Source organism: Ctenopharyngodon idella, chromosome 2 (assembly GCF_019924925.1).
Source record: "Ctenopharyngodon idella isolate HZGC_01 chromosome 2, HZGC01, whole genome shotgun sequence".
In the NCBI taxonomy this organism is placed as follows: domain Eukaryota; kingdom Metazoa; phylum Chordata; class Actinopteri; order Cypriniformes; family Xenocyprididae; genus Ctenopharyngodon; species Ctenopharyngodon idella.
In genome coordinates this window covers 10,848,042-10,868,227 of record NC_067221.1, presented here as the reverse complement: position 1 = coordinate 10,868,227, position 20,186 = coordinate 10,848,042, and the positions used below count along the sequence as shown (strand labels likewise).

At 37.1% G+C, this 20,186-nt stretch overlaps 1 protein-coding gene across 2 annotated transcripts; it reads right to left on the bottom strand.

Annotated features, from left to right (window-relative positions):
* Positions 1 to 347: 347 nt before the first annotated feature.
* Positions 348 to 19,858, bottom strand: emilin2a (elastin microfibril interfacer 2a). Of its 2 annotated transcripts, none has more exons than XM_051915608.1 (9): positions 19,443 to 19,858; positions 18,882 to 19,007; positions 17,181 to 17,368; positions 13,679 to 15,580; positions 6,679 to 7,056; positions 6,536 to 6,589; positions 6,385 to 6,435; positions 2,058 to 2,195; positions 348 to 1,891 (listed from the first exon to the last, which is right to left on the bottom strand). In XM_051915608.1, exons 1-9 carry the CDS (start codon positions 19,577 to 19,579, stop codon positions 1,563 to 1,565), a joined length of 3,303 nt encoding a protein of 1,100 aa, XP_051771568.1. In that variant the 5' UTR covers positions 19,580 to 19,858; the 3' UTR covers positions 348 to 1,562. The 2 variants fall into 2 exon arrangements, with proteins under 2 accessions (XP_051771568.1, XP_051771558.1); XM_051915598.1 differs by having other exon boundaries at positions 13,679 to 15,583; positions 19,443 to 19,857.
* Positions 19,859 to 20,186: the final 328 nt, after the last annotated feature.

Here is a 20,186-nt window from a genome sequence, read left to right as displayed (position 1 = left end):
CTCAGGTCGCCTGAAGCACAGCTGTGCCATATGTCTGAGCACTGCCCACAAGGGTGTTTTTTGTGTAAATTTTATACTTGGCACAATAGCCCAGTTTCTGGGGAAAATTAGTTTTACAGATTATTTAGATATAAAATAATACAGGCTTCTTGCTAAAGACGACAGATCAGTTTTTAATTTTTCACACCCAAATGTGAATTTTGCAGTATAATTTTTTTTATTGGCTCACACAAAGTGCATTTAAAATGTTACACTGGATTGCAGCTGTGCATATTTTTTGATCATCTTTTGGAAAAAATGAAAAAAAATCCCTTATCCCATACCCTGAAAATGACACTCACAAGCCCTTAAATCATGGTAGTTTATTTATTTATATATATTTTTTTAAATACATAAAAAATATTGGCTGTAAAAGAAGTGTTGAACCTGTTGAACCATTTTTAAAAGGATAAAAAAGTATGCATTTGTTAATTTAATGTTGAAAAAAATATATATAAACCTGCTTTTATATTTATAGATATTTTTTAAGATCACAATTTTAAAAGAAACTATATAGATTGTTGCAAATATATGGATTACTACTAAGAGCAAATGGTATGCCCTGTTTAATTTGGCAACAAATTTGTTGCATTGCTGATTGATATTTTAACACCTCAAATTCATTCCACCTTTAAAATTCTAACACGACTCAATCTTGTGCTTCTGATAAATAACCAAAGCCAAACTCTATTGCGTAGTCTTAAAGGGTTAGTTCACCCAAAAATGAAATTCTGTCAATTATTCACCCTCATGTCATTCCATACCCATAAGACCTTCGTTCATCTTCAGAACATAAATTAAGATATTTTTGATGAAATCTGAGAGGTTTTTTTATCCTTCATTGAAAGCAACAAAATTACCATCATTCAAGGACCAGAAAAGTAGTAAAAACATCATTAGCCAATAATGATCCGGCGTTTGGACGTGTAAACAGAAGCTCTGCAATGAAAATAGCGTATGAGAATGACAGGTGAGAGACGAATTTGTTGAATAAAGTCGTTATTTTTGTTTTTGCCAACAAAAAGTATTCTCTTCGCTTCATAATATTAAGGTTGAACCACTGTAGTCATGTTGAGTATTTTAACGATGTTTTTACTACTTTTCTGGGCTTTGAATGACGGTAATGTCATTGCTTTTTTTTAATGGAGGATTAAAAAACCTCTAGGATTTCATCAAAATATCTTAATTTGGGTTCCGAAGATGAACGAAGGTCTTACAGGTGTGGAACAACATGAGGGTGAGTAATTAATGACAGAAATTTAATTTTTGGGTGAACAGTCCCTTTAAGGTGCAGTCACATTTACCATTGTTCAGCAAATTTTCGCAGGTGAAATCCACTCATTTTAATAGGAATCCATGTGATTGGGAATTTCGTGTGAGGGCAAAAAATGGTCACGCCAATTTGCCTCATGGAAATTTTGCAGAAATTTTGCTAACGTGAGCACACCTTTACGCATGAGGCAGCATTGTGAATGGCTAAATTTGTGGTAAAAGTCACATTAGTAACCCTCTCAGTGACGGGGTTATCTCTTGGCTTGAGGGGAGTAGAGGAATATAGCGCTGAAGGTGGAGAGGATCTCTCTAGATTCAGAAACCGCTAGCTTCCCGGCAGTGCGGACCAAGGCCACGGTGTCACCTCGCCGGAGAGGGAGGATGAGGCTGAAGGATGCAGACCCCCCACAAGCGCACTGATCTCGGGGCAGCCGCGGGTGGCCACTCCAGTAACCCGCTGTGTCCAACTTCTGCATGCTGCGATTGGACACCGAGAGCACGGCTTCTGCATGCTCGCCCCGCGGAGCTGTTAGAACCGCAGTCACCAAATAACGGCCATCAGCGGGAACCGTGAAGATCCCTACAGAGGGGGAGGAGACACTATATCAAGTAGGATATAGGTTGTACACTGAAAGCCCATACGGAAACCTCTTAAAAACTATTATCAAATATGTTTTCTTGATGTAAAACCAGTTGGGAACCACTCAACCTTAATCTGAACACGTTTATCTCAAGTTTCTGTTTACCTGTCTGAGGGTTATAGTGTCCTCCATCATTGACTAGCACCCTATCAAAGCGAATGATACCAAAGTCCCCTGAGAAAGTTTGCCGTGTAAGGCCAGCAGAGAAAGAGAATGGGTCCGTCAAGGAGTTCTGCTGTGACACTATTGGGAAGAAGAGACATGCATGAACATCACATGTTTGAGAGGCATTCTGATCTTGACATGTACGTTTTGATCATTACAAGCAGGGTCCAAAATTAACTTTGCCACACCTGCCAATGGTGAGTCAATTGAAACTGGCCATGAAACTTAATAAAAATTCTTCAAATTACAAAGATTTAACCTTTTCCTGAACAGCACAGAAAAGAAAAAAAACTATTTTATTAATAAATAATATATAAATAATCAAAAGTAAATTAGATTCAAATACTGCTTATTTAATAATATTTTGAATTTGCTTTTATTTTTATATTGTCAGTTTTCATTTTAAATTTGTGCTTTTGTCTTTTCTTTTTTTTTAAATTATATTTGTAATTATTTTGCTTTATTTTTATTTCAGTTTATTATTTATTATTTTTAGTTTTAGTCAATTTAGTACTTCGGCTTAAACTTATTTTATTTCAGTTGGTTTTGTTAATATTTTATTTCAGCTATATTTCAACTAACAAAACAATAGTTTTTAGATTTAGTTAACAATAACACTGCCTTTGACAAGTTTATTTTACTTAATTGATCAATTCTAAATCATAAATCAGATAAACTAAGCATAAATAAATGAAGAGTTCATTTGCAAAAACAGATAACTCAGTTTTTATTAATTCTCACAAATAATGTTTTTTTTAATTATTATTGTGCATTCTAAGTAATATCAATCAAACTGCAGATGGGTTGTTTTGATTAAGTAATAATAACTCTAAAAAATACAGGTAACTTACTTTCAATTAACTTTAATTTTGTATGTTTTTTTTATATATACAGGTGCTGGTCATATAATTAGAATATCATCAAAAAGTTGATTTATTTCACTAATTCCATTCAAAAAGTGAAACTTTTATATTATATTCATTCATTACACACAGACTGATATATTTCAAATGTTTATTTCTTTTAATTTTGATGATTATAACTGACAACTAAGGAAAATCCCAAATTCAGTATCTCAGAAAATTAGAATATTGTGAAAAGGTTCAACTTTGAAGACACCTGGTGCCACACTCTAATCAGCTAATTAACTCAAAACACCTGCAAAGGCCTTTAAATGGTCTCTCAGTCTAGTTCTGTAGGCTACACAATCATGGGGAAGACTGCTGACTTGACAGTTGTCCAAAAGACGACCATTGACACCTTGCACAAGGAGGGCAAGACACAAAAGGTCATTGCAAAAGAGGCTGGCTGTTCACAGAGCTCTGTGTCCAAGCACATTAATAGAGAGGCGAAGGGAAGGAAAAGATGTGGTAGAAAAAAGTGTACAAGCAATAGGGATAACCGCACCCTGGAGAGGATTGTGAAACAAAACCCATTCAAAAATGTGGGGGAGATTCACAAAGAGTGGACTGCAGCTGGAGTCAGTGCTTCAAGAACCACTACGCACAGACGTATGAAAGACATAGGTTTCAGCTGTCGTGTCAAGCCACTCTTGAACAACAGACAGCGTCAGAAGCGTCTCGCCTGGGATAAAGACAAAAAGGACTGGACTGCTGCTGAGTGGTCCAAAGTTATGTTCTCTGATGAAAGTAAATTTTGCATTTCCTTTGGAAATCAGGGTCCCAGAGTCTGGAGGAAGAGAGGAGAGGCACACAATCCACATTGCTTGAGGTCCAGTGTAAAGTTTCCACGGTCAGTGATGGTTTGGGGTGCCATATCATCTGCTGGTGTTGGTCCACTGTGTTTTCTGAGGTCCAAGGTCAACGTAGCCGTATACCAGGAAGTTTTAGAGCACTTCATGCTTCCTGCTGCTGACCAACTTTATGGAGATGCAGATTTCATTTTCCAACAGGACTTGGCACCTGCACACAGTGCCAAAGCTACCAGTACCTGGTTTAAGGACCATGGTATCCCTGTTCTTAATTGGCCAGCAAACTCACCTGACCTTAACCCCATAGAAAATCTATGGGGTATTGTGAAGAAGAAGATGCGATATGCCAGACCCAACAATGCAGAAGAGCTGAAGGCCACTATCAGAGCAACCTGGGCTCTAATAACACCTGAGCAGTGCCACAGACTGATCGACTCCATGCCACGCCGCATTGCTGCAGTAATTCAGGCAAAAGGAGCCCCAACTAAGTAATGAGTGCTGTACATGCTCATACTTTTCATGTTCATACTTTTCAGTTGGCCAAGATTTCTAAAAATACTTTCTTTGTATTGGTCATTAGTAATATTCTAATTTTCTGAGATACTGAATTTGGGATTTTCCTTAGTTGTCAGTTATAATCATCAAAATTAAAAGAAATAAACATTTGAAATATATCAGTCTGTGTGTAATGAATGAATATAATATACAAGTTTCACTTTTTGAATGGAATTAGTGAAATAAATCAACTTTTTGATGATATTCTAATTATATGACCAGCACCTGTATATTAAAATTTTGTTTTTTGGCAAAAGCAGATAACTCCCACATTTCATGTTTCCGAGTTAAACGAAACCAAGTAATTGCATTTAAAACACACTCAAACACTCGCGAGCACACAAACGCACACAGTGACCACCCGTCCCGCTTTGCGTTGTACCGCACAGCATTTTCACTCCTTGTCCCGCACGTCGCATATTGAGAAAATGTCCTGCATTTTCATCAGTCTGTTGGTTTTTAATTATAATATTAAGAAAATGTGCATGCGTTCGTTTGCCTTTTTAAGAAAGCATTTTATTTCTTCTTTTTGTTGCGTAGTTTTTCACCTATATTTAACAGCGCTTTGACAGAAGTAACATCCCGCCTTACACAAATACAACAGCCGTTTTTTAAATCCTATCCAATGGTTGAAAAGAAAGGAGTAAACACGGCCACTAGTAAGTTTTGACGGATGTCAATCAAAATGCGGAGCGGTGATTTTGTTCCATGTGTTCCCTGTCAGAAAACAAATGGATAATTCGGTAAATTAAAATTTTACAAGGCGACATAATGGCAACAAAAAAGAGCAAATGTTCTTTTAGTGAAGACTGGGCTGTGCTCTCTTGTGCTGGAGGAGAATAGAATTGATCAACTTGTTGCTCGCTGTGGTTGTTTTAATCCACATCCTTTCTAAAAATATTTAAGTTTTTGGTTTAATATATTCTTAATATATAAGACTGTTATGTTACATTGTGATGTAATGGTGTTTTCTGGACTAAAGAACAAAGTATTTTTATCAGCTGAAAGGCAGAATACAATTTTTATTAAGTTAGACATTATACAACAGCTTCAGGTTATGTTTTAGTGTTGGTAACATGTCCCACATTGTCCCACATTTGGTTTGTTTGATGGTGGTCACCCTAGCGCACACACACACACACACATAAACAAACAAATGCAAAAGGACAACCAAGGGTTCAGCATGCAAGACGTGTATGGTGTACAAGGACTTGCAGGAGTCGAAATTATTAATCCTCGATCACTTTTAGTCAGCTTTGACGAAGCTCCCCTCAGCTAGCGCGTCCTTTTGAAGTGACTATAGAAGCCTTGTCACCTGACCTCTATACTGCGCGCTGATTCGCTAAAACAGACTTGTCGGTTTCTGTACACAAACAACAAGGGCGCTTTATCATTTTTTTTGCAAATTAACTCTTCAAATGTATTAAGGTTTATGCTTAAAACTATGAAAAACTATCTGCCAATGGATAAGAAAATAAACATTATTTTCTCAGAAAGCACAAATAGTCAAATTTTATTTATTATTTATTTTTTATTTTTTTGGCCAGCAAGTATTCACCTCAAGAACATGATGACAATGTGATTTTGTTTCTTATTCTGTCATTTTGGAGTCACCACTCTGGTGCTCTGGTGGGAAAAAAAAAAAAAAAAACGGCAAATCCTTGAACTTTCCATAAAGTAAAGTTGCTAGAAGGCACCCATGTTGAGACAATTTTCTTGAAGGTAAAGTATGTCTTTGATTTGAATCATGCAAGTCAGACTATCACTTTTACAGTTCCACTTTCCCATGTGTTATGTCGCAGTTCCTAATAAAGTTACCAGGCACTGACAAGGAACTTGCCAAAGCCAATTTTTGCCTGCAGCTTGCACTTGGCAAGTGTTAATTTGGACCCTGTTCACAAGTTACGAAACTGTAAATAGCTGGAATATTTAAAAATCCTTTTTTACATTTTTTGGTAAAATTTAATCTGTGAACAATTTTACTGCATTATAACTTGTTACCTGGAGTAGCAATGGGTCTTTGATATGCAGGACTCCATGGGACATGAGCAACTGTAATGAGAATTAATACTCATAATTCTGTAAATTGTAGCAATGTTTCCACCAAAAATATGTTATAAACGCAAACACTGAAAAGAAAGAAAAAATATACCTGATGAATGAGGTTGTTTGGTATCATATGAGACAGGGCTGACAGGAGGATAACCTATGGGAAGAGGGGAAAAAACGATCCAATACTTTTGACATTTCAGGCATGAGCTTCCAAACATTTCTATTATTAATTCTACTTTATACCTGGAGCACCTGCAAATCCTTTCACAGGTGTTCTTGAGTCCTCTGCGCTCTGATCCCGTCTGACCGTGACCCTACGTGACCCTACATACCCAGGTGGGCCAGCTTGCCCCGTGACCACCACTGGCTGGTGTACGGCAGGTTGATGGGGTTGTACGGAATGGATGGGATGCCTGGGGCTGCCGGGTGGCTGAGGGAAGTAAGACTGGTGTGGGACGTATGGCTGGTGCACATAGGGACGGCCAGTGGGGACTGGTACTGTTCTATGGGGTATGATCAAAGGTATGTGGATATGAGGAACATAATGTCTCATGGGTTGTGTTGGAGCTCTAGTGTCAGTTAGTGGGACAGACGCAGGTGTCGCTTGCCGAACAGGCAGTCCTGTGAAAAATAAAATAGAGATTTAGGATAATAAACCCAAATGGCCATTAAATAAACAGGTCAATGATATACATTACCCATTCAGGGTATGTCAAATTTTGGAATATTATTACAATTTAAAATATGTTTTCTATTTAAATAACTTTTCTTTTTGAAAAAAAAAAAAAAAAACTTTTGAATGGTAGTGTAAGTGTCAACGATACAGGAAAATAAACTTTTAAAAAAATTTAAGACGAGTGCAAATTATGCAAAATATGCTATTTGTATTCATGTTGGTTTCACATGGTTTTGAAAAATGTAATGACTCATTTGCTGTAATCAAGCAACAAATAACATTTTCATTACACTTTGAATAAACATCTTAATCATTATTTCCAAAAAAGTTTATTCATGTTAAAAGTGTGTGTTTTTTTAACTACTTTCATTCTTTTAATGAGGCTTTTTTTCTTCTTCATTATCGACACTGGACAGATGTATGACTCAGATATTTTCTACTTTATACCCCCTAAAATATCAAATAAAAGTAATTTAAGCACTCTCATCATTATAGAAGAGGTGTAAGTCATTGTACTATATATGTAAATTGCATTTGTAAAGGGTTAGTTCACCCAAAAGTGAAAATTCTGTCATTAATTACTCACCCTCATGTTGTTCCACACCCGTAAGACTTAACACAAATGAAGATATTTTTGATGAAATCTGAGAGGTATATGACTCGTCCATAGACAGCAATATAATCAACATCATTCATCATCATCATAATCAACACATCATTCAAACAGTCGACGTGACTGCAGTGGTTCAACCTTAATTTTATGAAGCGACAAGAATACTTTTTGTGCCCAAAAACAAAACAAAGAATAACTTTATTCAACAATCTCTTCTCTTCCTGTCATTATCCATGCACAGATGATGCAGTAAGCACAGTGAAGGCTTCCGTGTTTACGTCCAAATGCCGGCTCAGTATTGGCCAAAGCTGATCACGTGAGCTGCACGACGCATGCGTGTGATGCTGACGCAGGAGCCAGACAATAATGAGTCGGCGTTCTGACGTAGAACCTGGAGGTGCTGGATGTAAACAACGTATGAGAATCAGACAGAAAATATTGTTGAATAAAGTCGTTATTTTTGTTTTGTTTTTGTGCACAAAAAGAATTCTCGTCACTTCATAACATTAAGGTTGGACCACTGTAGTCACGTCGACTGTTTTAATGATGTCTTTAGTACCTTTCTGCACCTTGAAAGTGTTGATTATATTGCTGTCTATGGAGGAGTCAGAGAGCTCTTGGATTTCATCAAAAATATCTTAATTTGGGGGGAATACAAAAACAGACATAATATCAGAAAATAGGCAAAATATGTTCTTTTGTGTTCCACAGAAGAAATTCATACAGTTTTGGAATGACATGAGGGTGAGTAAATGATGACAACTTTCAATTCTGAGTGAACTGTCTGTTTATCAGCTATATAGGATATCATGGCCCAAACACAAAAATATAAGGTTATGGCGTTTAACAGCTTGTAAAACCAGCCAAACTTTAAAAGTACTTTTGCCAAAGCTTGTAAATAAAACACCACAGAGAGCTTTAATGTTCAATTCAAGTGTTTTTGAACTTCACAGTGCACCTTATTTACAAAGGCTTTTGGCCTTTATGCAGTGCTGTCAGCTTGAAGTCTAATGAGGGAGAAAATCGTTTGTTACCAGCTCACACTTCCAGCCCTAAAGATCTCTCACTCTTTTCCAAAACCTCGAATTTTCTTTTTAATCCCCTTTCACTGTCAGTATGTTATAAGCTTTTCTAAAGCGATGCGAAAAAACAACTTTCCTGTCCTACCAGATGCTGCTGTCTAAATCGAGAAGTGTAATGCGTCATTCCTGACATTAGGGTCTATTTGGACTCCGGATTTTATTGGCTGTAGTAGGAAGTGATTCAAAAGAGGGGTGGAGCTTGAGTCCCATGGGTTCACTTCAGAGCTAATCAACTCATATTGGCAAAATGGACACAGCTAAAATCCTGCGTCAGTGCCGTTTGTCTGCATTTAAGATGCTGCCCAAATATCGGATTTCACACAAACATATTCCCACCCACATACATTAAATCTCCCAAAGGATAACAGGCATCTATCTGTGTGTTTCCCAGAAGCCTGTTTGACAGTCTGAGCAAATAACAGACTCATCACACACATAATGCCTCACGGCAGCAAGACAAACACATGTTTCAGAGTAAATCATAATGATTTTAAATACTGGATGCAAGGACTCGGGCGACACAAAGCTGTGGGTTTAATGAGTCAAAAGCACTCAACTGGAATTAAGGATTCACCACACTGTGATGTGGAGAGCCATATTTAAAACATATTTAGTTGATGAACAGAAGATTTAATCTGAATGGTCTTTTTGTTGACAGTTTCGGGTTTGGAAGGCAAAAAAATCTGCGGGGCGTGGTGATTTTGTGCATGGATACATGTACACAAACACACAAAATGAAATAGCTAAAGCTGCACCCTGCTGTAATGACCAGACCTCTTGGCCTGATCCAGTCTGAGAACTTCCACTTTGGTTTCTCTAGACCCAGAGGAACTTTAACCTTGACGCAAATGGGAACACCTTCATAAAAGTCTGTTTATGTCTTCACACAATGTTACATGGAGTAAAACAAGAGTATAAACACATTCAGTGAAAGCAGGAAAGAGCTTCCCTGACATCCTCTTGACAGAGAGATATTAATCAGCAGGAAGAGAGAGAAAGGAACGAGGACACGGCTGATAAGAGCGTGGGGAGGAAGAGAACCCTATTCAAAGTTCATATCCATTTTTGGGGGTATCAGGATAACGCAAAACAATATCATTGCCTCACAAATGTTTCCACAGAACATGGAAATGGTTCAAGATGTGTTCAAGAACTGAAATTAAGTCATTGTCTCCAAAGCAAACAGTGAGGAGTTTTCTGAACACGCCTGATTTGCGGCCAGAAAAATGAATCAACATTAGTTGAGGGTGTTTTCTATGCAGACCTCAAACGTTCCCAGGCTTAATTGATGCCCTGAATCATGAAGAAATAACTAATGAAAAATCAATGAAAAGCCATTAGAGTAAATTACAAGAAACTGAGCTTGGTCACTTTGTCACAGAGACGCAGCTGGATGGGCCGTTCCAGAATTGTGCAATGTGCCTCTGCCATGATCAGCGGCCAAAGAGTTTGAGTAATGCTGAAGCTATTCAGGGATAAGGGCTATTGTGTTTCTGACTTGAAAGTTTTAACTGTATCATGTCCCACAACTAGGGATGGGAATCAAGAAAAATTCAATGGATTCCTTTTTATGATTCCAGTTCCATTACAGATTCTTTTTAGTAAGAAATAGATATTTGGAAATAAAGAAATGTAATTTATTCGCCTCATTACGAGATTTTTAATGACTTTTCAATTTCAGAGTCTATTCAGAAACGGCATGAATGCACTGCAGCCCAATAATTAGCCTACATATTATGCTATATATTAAACCACAGTACCAAACACAATGTGAGGTTACATATTTCATTGATTTTTTTTTCCTCACTAACAAAATCTACTGACAAAATTAAAGTGCCTAGATTAACTAGAGATTTAAGACTTACAGTTCAGCTGTATGTGTCTGATTCATTAAAAAGAACCGGCTCATAAGAGTTTATGGGTTGCACTTTATTTCGATGGTCCCCTTTAGACATTCTGACTATAAGTAATGCAGAGCTGGGTAGATTACTTATGAATTGTAATCAGTTACTGATTACAAATTACATGACAAAATTTGTAATCAGTAATATAATCTCTTAGATTACACATTTTTGGTAACGTAATCTGACTACTTTTGGATTACATTTAGATTACTTTTGTGCTAACCCTTATTTGATGTCACATACATTGTAGGATAATCTTGTACTATTTTGACAGATACAAAGAAAAAATATATTCCAAAAAACATATTCTGTTAGCCAACAAGAGTCTCAACAGATTCTTTTTAAAGTGCAATGTATGGTTAATATTTCAAAATACTAACACTAATGTACCTGTTAATGTTTGCTGACAGTAACACTGAATAAAACAAAATCACATCTTATGATTTTAAAACATATTTACTTAAAATTAAGTAAATTTAGAAAACAGCAACATTACAAAAACAAATATTGAAAAACATGAAATTCACAGAAATATCACTGCTACATCAAATATTTCATCTATATTTCATATATTATTATTATTATTATATTATTTCATATATATATATTTATCTATATTTCCCCCTCACCGCCAGAAAAACTCGAAGAATCACAAACGTATATAAGTGGCACACTCAAAAAAATGATTTTTTGATGCTGTTCACTTTATTTAAACAACTTATTTTGATTCAACACCATTGTATTAGGTTTCTGGTTCAAATTTAATTGCTTCATGTTAAACTGACTTGAAACGATTACTTTTTGACTTAACTTGATGTTTTCTTATTAAAATAACCTGTTTCAATCAAGTAAACTCAACCAGGACTCAATCAAACAGGACTTTCACTTCCCATCATGCTTTGCAAAGGGGCTGATCTGAGAGAGTAAATGTTGAAATAAAGTGTTATTTTAAGCAGTTTTTAGCAACATGAGAAAATGGAGAGACTTTTTAATGTTTACTGTTCTATTATGTTGGTATTTAAAAGTTTCTGTTATGTTAATAGTTTTGGGGTTACCATTGTGGAGAAGTGTAGAACATGTGCTTGGGTTGAGGACCTGCTAACAACAAATATAGTTGTTTTAATAATAAAAACAGCTATTTTGGGCATGTCATAGATGGAGAAAACCATCTTCTGGCTAACACCTAACAATAAGAGTCTTTACAGAGTAAAGATTTTGTGAAAATTGTTCTTGAATGCATCCACTGAATAAACTAACCAATTAAACTGGATTTTAAGGATAATTAAACTTAATGGTTTTGGACAAAATTAAGAATGTTAACCTAATTCAACTAAATAGCATTGAGTTAACCTTATGTAATAAATTTAAGTTAACTGAAATAAATAATTTTAATTAAATGCAGCATAACCATGTTACGTGGAACCTGTTGACATAAAAAAAATAAGTAAATCCAACGTATCATTTTTTTGAGTGCAGGTTTATTATGAAAAAAATATAAACGTTAAAAAAATGAAAAATTAGGAGAATCAATGAATCGTGAACAACTTACTGCCATTGTGTAAATAATATGTAATCATGTTATCCATAAAAAAGTAACTAGTCTAATTACCAGTATTTTAAAAAGTAGTTTACTCTAATTACAAGTACTTGATTTTTGGAATCTGATTGCGTAACCCAGATTACATGTAATCCATTACTACCCAGCTCTGGTTGCACCTACATGTCAACAAACTCGCATTAACGTATTAGTTGAGTATTAGTAGATTGTTAGGGGTAGAGGTAGTATTAGTAGAATAAGGGGTTAGGGTTAGTAGAATAAGTTGACGTACTTGCAAAGCTACATATAGTTAGTCGAATGCTGGGGGACCACCACAATAAAGTGTTAGCAGATATCAAGATGACAGTCTACTTATACTCTAATGACAGTTAGTCGGCATGTAAGTGCAACATTACTTACGGTCAACAGAATGTCTAAAAGGGACCATCAAAATAAAGTGTTACCGTTATATGTTTGGGAATCGGGCCACACAGGTTGGTCTCTTTCACGCTATAGATAGCATTATTTCTGACCGCATCGGATTTAGCGTTTTAATTGGCTGCAAGCCTGCAACACTTTTTTTTTTAGGTTAAAGAACAATTTTATTGTGTATTAACACTGCATAAATGTTAAAGTTCCCTCAGATCTTAGACAATGGGCCCATCAACACAGTCAGTCTGGTTTTTAGCCAGAGCACTTGGGAAAACAGCTTTAGTTTCTGTATGAGACGGACCTCCACCCTTATCAGGAATGATGACATCACCCTTTAAAGAGAGTTTTGGAGAATGTATGTTCTCTAGTGACATCACAGTCGTCTCATAGCTGAACATCTGCAGAGGGGTGTGGGAATTCATCACCTCTTGAGGCCCGTACGTTGACTTGAAACTTAATGAGTAACAGATCTGCCTGCAACTGAACTCGCTCGCCAGTTCTAAATGTTATAGGTGGAGAAAGCTGGGCAAGACAAAAAGATATTTAAAGACCACACAACTTCACTCATAAAGACCACTGAACACTGAAGATCAATGTTTCTGTGAGGCTAAATGTATATTCTATGTATATTTACTGTGTTGTATATATTTTTTAGGTTAAAGTGTACTGATCAGGACTGATCTAGAATCATTTAGATCATTTAATCATTATAGATCGCATACTAAGGATTTTGTGAGAAAAAAAAAGCAAAAGAATCCATTCCAAAGTGCCTAACTGTTGTTTTGACACATTACAGGCACATACAAAGGGCACAGGAAACCTTTGCTGGCCCCCTGCCTCTTAACAGCTTGGGGGAAAACAGGTTATTGTATATGCATCCCCTTATTGGTTCAGTATGGAGAACGGTTCCACTGCAAAACATAGCATGCCATAGACTCCAAACTGTTAGATTATTGGAAATACCTCCTCATTTTGCCTTCAACATCTGAGAAAGCTTACCTTGTGTTTTACTTGTATGGTCCTTAAGGATCTGCTTAGCCATTCCTGCTAGTTGGCTCTGAAAATTCAGAAGGGAGTTCTGAAGGGCTGTGATTTCTCCTGAATGACTGCCCAGAGTGTGGTTCATCTGTGCCACCTTCCTCTCCAATTCCCCTGAAAGGTCCTGGATATTGTTTGTCCCACCGTCAAGCCTTCCACAGATCTTCTCCAGAGCCGTCACTCTGCCATCCACCACCGACATACCCTCAGCTACTCCAGCTGCGTTGGACTTACACAAGCTCAACTCCGTGGTCACATGAGCGGTCAGTGCATCCACTTTGTCTTTTAGCTCCTCGATCTGGTTTTGAGTTGGTTTGCCAGTTTCTACCCGGAGAGAAGGACCGCTTACCTGTCCTGTCTGGCAACACGTAGAGTTCAAAGTGTAAAGGTCTTGGCTAAATTTGCTAACTGTGTCTCCCAATCCCGTTATAGCTCCAGTCAAGCCATTAACGTTGTCAGTCAATGCATTTAGTCTTTTGCGGGTGTCCTGCATATGTGCATTGATGAATTGTTTCTCAGGTGACATCCTAATAGTATCCTCTAATGCATGAAGCTTTGCTATGTTGTTCACAAAATCAGAACGTAAAACATTCAGATCAGTTCTCAAGACCTTTACAAGACTATCTAGACCATCTGGCTTTTGGGAATCGGTTGGTAGGTTGGTTTTGCAGTCAGTTGAGCATATTTGCCCAATTGCATTAAACTTGTCCTCCAACCCCTGTATAAGGTGCCTGTTAGTGTTAACCTGAGTTTGCAGAGCATCAACAGAATCGCTAGGCATCACTGGGAAAGAGTTGTTGCTCATCTCAATCAACATGGAAGTGAACTGATCCTGCATAGCATCGAGTTTCTGATCCAGGAGTTGACGTAGCATAGCTACTTGATCCATAATTTCCTTGGTAAGTTTTTCATCCACATAGAAGCAATAAGTCTCTGCATTCCTCTCAGTGACGTTCATCCTGTCCTCCAGGTCCTCAATGCGTGAACCAAGCAGGTCTTCCGTCTTTAGCGAGGACAGATGCTCTAGCTCGTTGTCCACTCTGGCGTTCAGGACACGATGGGCATCTGCCACTCGAACAAGTTCCTTCCTCAAGTCGTTGTAGTCACTATCATCTATTCCACTGGCGGTTTGGCGGTTCGCACGCATTAGACCATCTGACGTGGACAAATCCAATCTGAGCTCACGGATCTCCTTTCTAAGCTCAGCTTCCTTGTTGTGCACTAGATCGGTGAGGCTCAAATAGCCGCTCTCCTTTCCTTCTCCACATGCTTTTTGAAGAGATTGAATCTTTTCATCACACACATTTTTCATCTTAGTCATCTCGTCTTCCATGTTTACAACAAGCTCCTTCTTGAGCTTCTCAAATTTCCCATCAATATAAGTCTGAAGGATGTCTATATCTTGAGCAGCAGCACCTGTGACTGGTAGGCCTTGAGAGCTACTATCCATAAGAATTCGGATCTGCCCATCATGCCCTTTCACTGTTCCCCTCAGTTCCTCAAGAGCTTCGTCTTTGCTTTTGAGAGCATCTGTCACATCGTTGAGCCTGGCCAACACCGTCTCGATTTCTCTTTCTCCATGGGTGTGGCCTCTCGTGGCCTGGTGGCCATCCAGAAGCACCACACTCTCCTCCGTGCCTCCCGTTCTTGCGCTGTCGGGTGAAGTCCTGTCATTGAGGAGGGTAATGAGCATCTTGCTGGTGTCCTCCTGTAAGTCTATCCGCAGGTTCTCAGCCATACCCGTCATGGCTGCTTGAAGATCCAGCACAGTCTGTGAGAGACGCTGCACTTCTTCCTCCAACATGCGTGTTTTGTCAGCTCCTCGTCTGATATCATATTGTACGGTTTCTCGACGCTCTGGCCCTGCTGTAACAAAATACATTTTTTTTTTTTTAATTAAGGCATTAATCAGTGAATATATATATTATATATATACAGTCAAAGTAAAAATTTATTCAGACAGCTTGAGTATTTCATTCATTAATACAGTTTATTCACTATAGTTTAAAAAAATGGTAATAAAATATGACAAGATCTCAGAGTTAAACTGTGTCAGAAAAAACGTATCTTAATTATGTCAGATAACACTTCAATGTGTCAATGTGTCTGAATAATTTTTGGTTTAAAATTTTTATCAGTTTTACTGGTAGTCGGCTGTATGAAGAATTTTTGGGTATAATATGTCACAGTTACTTTATTTCGCTATCCTCACTTACATGAATGAACTATAGTGTCCTGCACCCACTAGTAAAAATATATCAAAAATATAAAAAAAGTCTGAATAATTTTTGGTTTGACTGTGTATATATATATATATATGTATACGCACACATTTTTTTCATACACATTTTTCTTTTCAAAATTTCATACGTTTCCACACCTAAATTTCCAGACCTCCTTCTAAACGATTTTTCAGACCACATTTAACATAAATAGTTAATACAGCATTATTTTCAGCATTAGTTTTGGTAAATAGTACAGTCATCTGTAAACATTTTTATTTTCTCTGTTTTTCAATGCTTTTCTCGAAGTGATAACGATCGCCTACATTATGAGAAGAAACTTAAAACACTTTATAACCTGCAGATATTCACCTCTGACACATCACTTTGATACTGTGGTCTGATGTTTCATGATCACCAAACTGCTAAGTACAGTCTAACTTAGATGATTGTTTGCTCTTTTATCTATTGCTGGTTTGAGTGGCACATGCACATTCGTTTAGTGTTCAAAAGTTCAAAAGAGATTCACTTCAGTCGTGTTCGACAATCAAACAATCACTACATTTTTATCATGAAAACACTGCTTGTAGGGCTGGGTATTGACACAAATTTCTTGATTCTATTTCGATTCACAAGCTTGCGATTCAATTACATTTGATATCGATTAATTGGGGTTTGTATCAGGTACAGTACATAGTAAATCTTCTCAAGAAAAATAAACTAGTAGTAAACTAGTAGTAACTAGTAGTAAAGCGAAATAGATGATCCGTTCATGTGCACGCCGCGCTGCTGCTTCGCTACAGCAATCTATCATGCCACATTCAAGAACGCAAAACGGTATTTGTTGTTTGAATTTCATAATAAAATGGAAAGAATTTGAAAGTTAAGACTTTGTTTCATATCAAAAGTAACAAAGCTTATTGCAATTTATTGGATGGGAGGCACGTAACAAAATTTGTTTATTCATCAACTGAAAACAGCATAGACTAGAAGATTCTTGGGATTTAAGAAATGATATTGGTTCATAAAAATGAGAATAGATTAAAATCGAGAAATTTATACTTTTAACCCAGCCCTATCTGCTTGTACGATACATTTATTTTTAGAAATTCTTAATTTTATATATTAGAAAACTGAATAGGTGACCTGAATATTTTTTCATACTCTTATTTCTTGTTTCCATACTTATCCAGACCTGGAAATTACTCTAATCAAATTCCATAGTTTTCCAAACTACGTACTTTGTGAAGGTCGAGTTTGTCCATGCTGTGGCCGTTGTGGGTATGATTGTGGATATACTGTCTGTCTGTTTGGAGAGCCTTTCACTTCTCTGCAGTCTTGGCCCTGGTATCCTGGGCAGCACCTCCATTCTAACTCAGTCACAGTCTTGTATGCTATCTTGTAAGTCGGCCGAAACCGAGTACGGTATCTGAAAGAAAAAAGAAAAAAACATGATTAGGATGACATGAAAAAACACAAATAAAAAACTTGAAAACTTTGATTTGATCAAACCATCTTTTACAAGCCTTAAGCTATTTATTGCTATTACTTTGAACCGTGAGTAATGGACCATAAAGCATTGCCCCTATTACAGGATGAAAGCAAAAGGTAAAGGCAAGCATTAACTTGCGCAGACAGAGGGATTAATAAGAAGAGTCTTCTGGCCTAGTCTGTTCAGCTTCACTTAATGATGTTGATCTTGTTACTTCTGATGGATAATGCTGCAATTAGAAGTGCAATCATTCTAGTTCTTATACCACAGCAAATTGAGCCAAACAATTAAAATCACAGTTGCTTCAGACGACAGCAAAAGAGCTCGGCGAAATGCTTCTAGTGCGAAAGTGAGTATTCAGACAAAGCCACATATGACATCTTTTAATTCCTTACATGACCTTAAATGTGATTTTATAAATAAACAAGATTGAAATCAACATTCATCACTGAAGTATAATCTGTATTAATTGGCTATTCAAAAGCTGCCTTCAATTTATATTGTTGTATATGTCAAAATTCCATTGTAATTATTTCAATTTAATGCATATACTGTAAGACCTCCCAGTCTCCACATTTTCAATTCATCAAATACTTGTCTGACCCAAAGGGCTTTTAAAGCAAACAACAGCTTGTATAATTTCTTGTGGCTGTAGTGGTGCAGCAGGAACGAACCTCAGATAGTTAAGCATCACAATTCTGTCATAACAATTACAGAATAGGGCTTTTAACTGAATAAGTGAATGTCTTTAGTGTGCCCTAATCTAAATGTTTACTACTTATTAAGCAAATCTGACAACTTGTCAGTGATATCTGAAACAAAAAGTTAGCCAGCGAACTGCGAACAGCTTGAGTGGACCTCACTGTACTGTGTATTGACACAGAATCAGCACAATCTGCAAAATCTAAAACACTAAAAAAAGGTCATTTTAAAAAACACCAGTTTGATCCAAGAGTGCTGATATTTTGTATTGAGCACTGAAACATTTTACTGATTGTATCACTCATTTTGTTTCCAGACTAGAGTATGTAAGCAGTGTGGAAAAGCACAAATTCGGAAAACAAGTTTTGTGAAAGAAAGAAAAAAATTCTGTGTTCTGGAAAATCCAGAGTGATGATTACAAAACGCAAAGAGCAGGGCTGGAAATCTCTGTCACGGAATTCCACTCACTGTTCCAGAACGCTTTTCAGTGTATGTGTTGCAAATATTTTGCCAAACTTGCTAACTGTAAGTTACTGAATAATAACATCTTGTTTATATTTCTTGTTTATGTCGTAAAAGGATTTTACTAATTGTCGACCATAGACACTCAACTGTGTATGTGTAACTGGAGTTAGCATGAATCATGGATTTGGTGTAGTAGTGTCTTTGAGTCCATAAGGAGCGTGAGATGAGAACTACCGAACATCAATACTTCCACATAACCCCTCCCGGTCTCTCGAGTACTTACATCATTTGTGGCTCACAGTCAGGCTGATGCTCGGGACAGCGCGCGCGTTCAGGTTCAACGTGACTTTCCACGCTGCCTTGAACTGCGCAGCTTACGTTCTTTTGGACAATAAAAGCGCACCAGTTTCTGTACAAGACACAGATTAAAACAAAACAAAACAAAAAGACCAGAATAAGCATAGTTTGAGTTGGTTACTTTTGTTGTTGCAGAGCAAAAACAAACTGTCCTGTATTTTTTTCAGAACCATATGTGAAAAATGGTGTTAAGTGAAAATGATATCTTCTTTCAAAATGAAAGCAAATGTTTTAAACACGATGAAAAGAACCACTGAACACTGAGGAAAAGAGGAATGTTCAATAAATCGATTGACCTCTTGTTACTTAGCCTAATTGTTGTTTTAGCGATTAAACACAATCAAAATAAATAGCAAGCATTAAAACGTCCCTCAGGAGATTTATGAGTTAAATAATTTGTATATAATGAGATACAGAGAACATGATATGAACACATTCTCATTGACTATCCGCTGTAAACATTCGTATAATTTTTTTAGCAACTTACTTGTTTCTGTGCCTTTGAACGTTTCCTGAATATGCGTTGCCCTGGAACAGACTTGACGGATATCCATGAGTGAGAGAAAAGCTTATGATAAATAAAACTGATAACTGTACACTAGGGAAAGGTGGCTGGCGATTCATTGTCTAAAAACAGTCAAAAACCTGCACAGTGTCAGCGCGAGAAAAGTTAAGCAGCGTTTCAGCCTCTGGAGACCAGAGAATCAAGAAAGCGCGTTCAACTTACTGCTAAGTTTGACAAAATTCGAGGAAGTCCGAAAAACTGAAGGTGGACTCTAGTCTGCAGGGGTTCAGTCCGCCGCCTATCTGGGGGTAGATGGGGGTAGGGGAAGTCATCAAAAAAACAATAGCGCCCCAGCACACCCACCAAGCGTGTTTTAAATGAACTCGGTTTGAGAGCTCAATTGAAAACATCTGCCTTTATCTTTGTTACAGGAAACTATTACTTGGTGATCGTGTAAACGTAGAGCTCGCCAAAAACAGTGAGTAAAATAAGAGAAATGCTTCGATTTGTTTACACAGAGTTGCAAAAACATTAGACACTTTTAACTCCATTGCTATTTGTGCTCATCAGATCATATTCATTGCCTGTATTGGGTAATAGGTGTGAAGAAATAACGTCTTGGCTTCAAAACGCTGATCATTTTAAAAGCTATTTTAAAGCAATATAGATTAATGGGAAGATGGATGGACTGGTGGACAGACGATTGATTGATTGATTGATAGATAA

Coding starts and splice junctions, on each gene's coding strand:
- emilin2a (XM_051915598.1), bottom strand. CDS start 19,579: ATGAATCGCCAGCCACCTTTCCCTAGTGTACAGTTATCAGTTTTATTT. Junction 6,436..6,535: donor CAAACAACCTCATTCATCAG/GTATATTTTTTC, acceptor TTCTCATTACAG/TTGCTCATGTCCCATGGAGT. Junction 1,892..2,057: donor ACACTATAACCCTCAGACAG/GTAAACAGAAAC, acceptor CCCCCTCTGTAG/GGATCTTCACGGTTCCCGCT.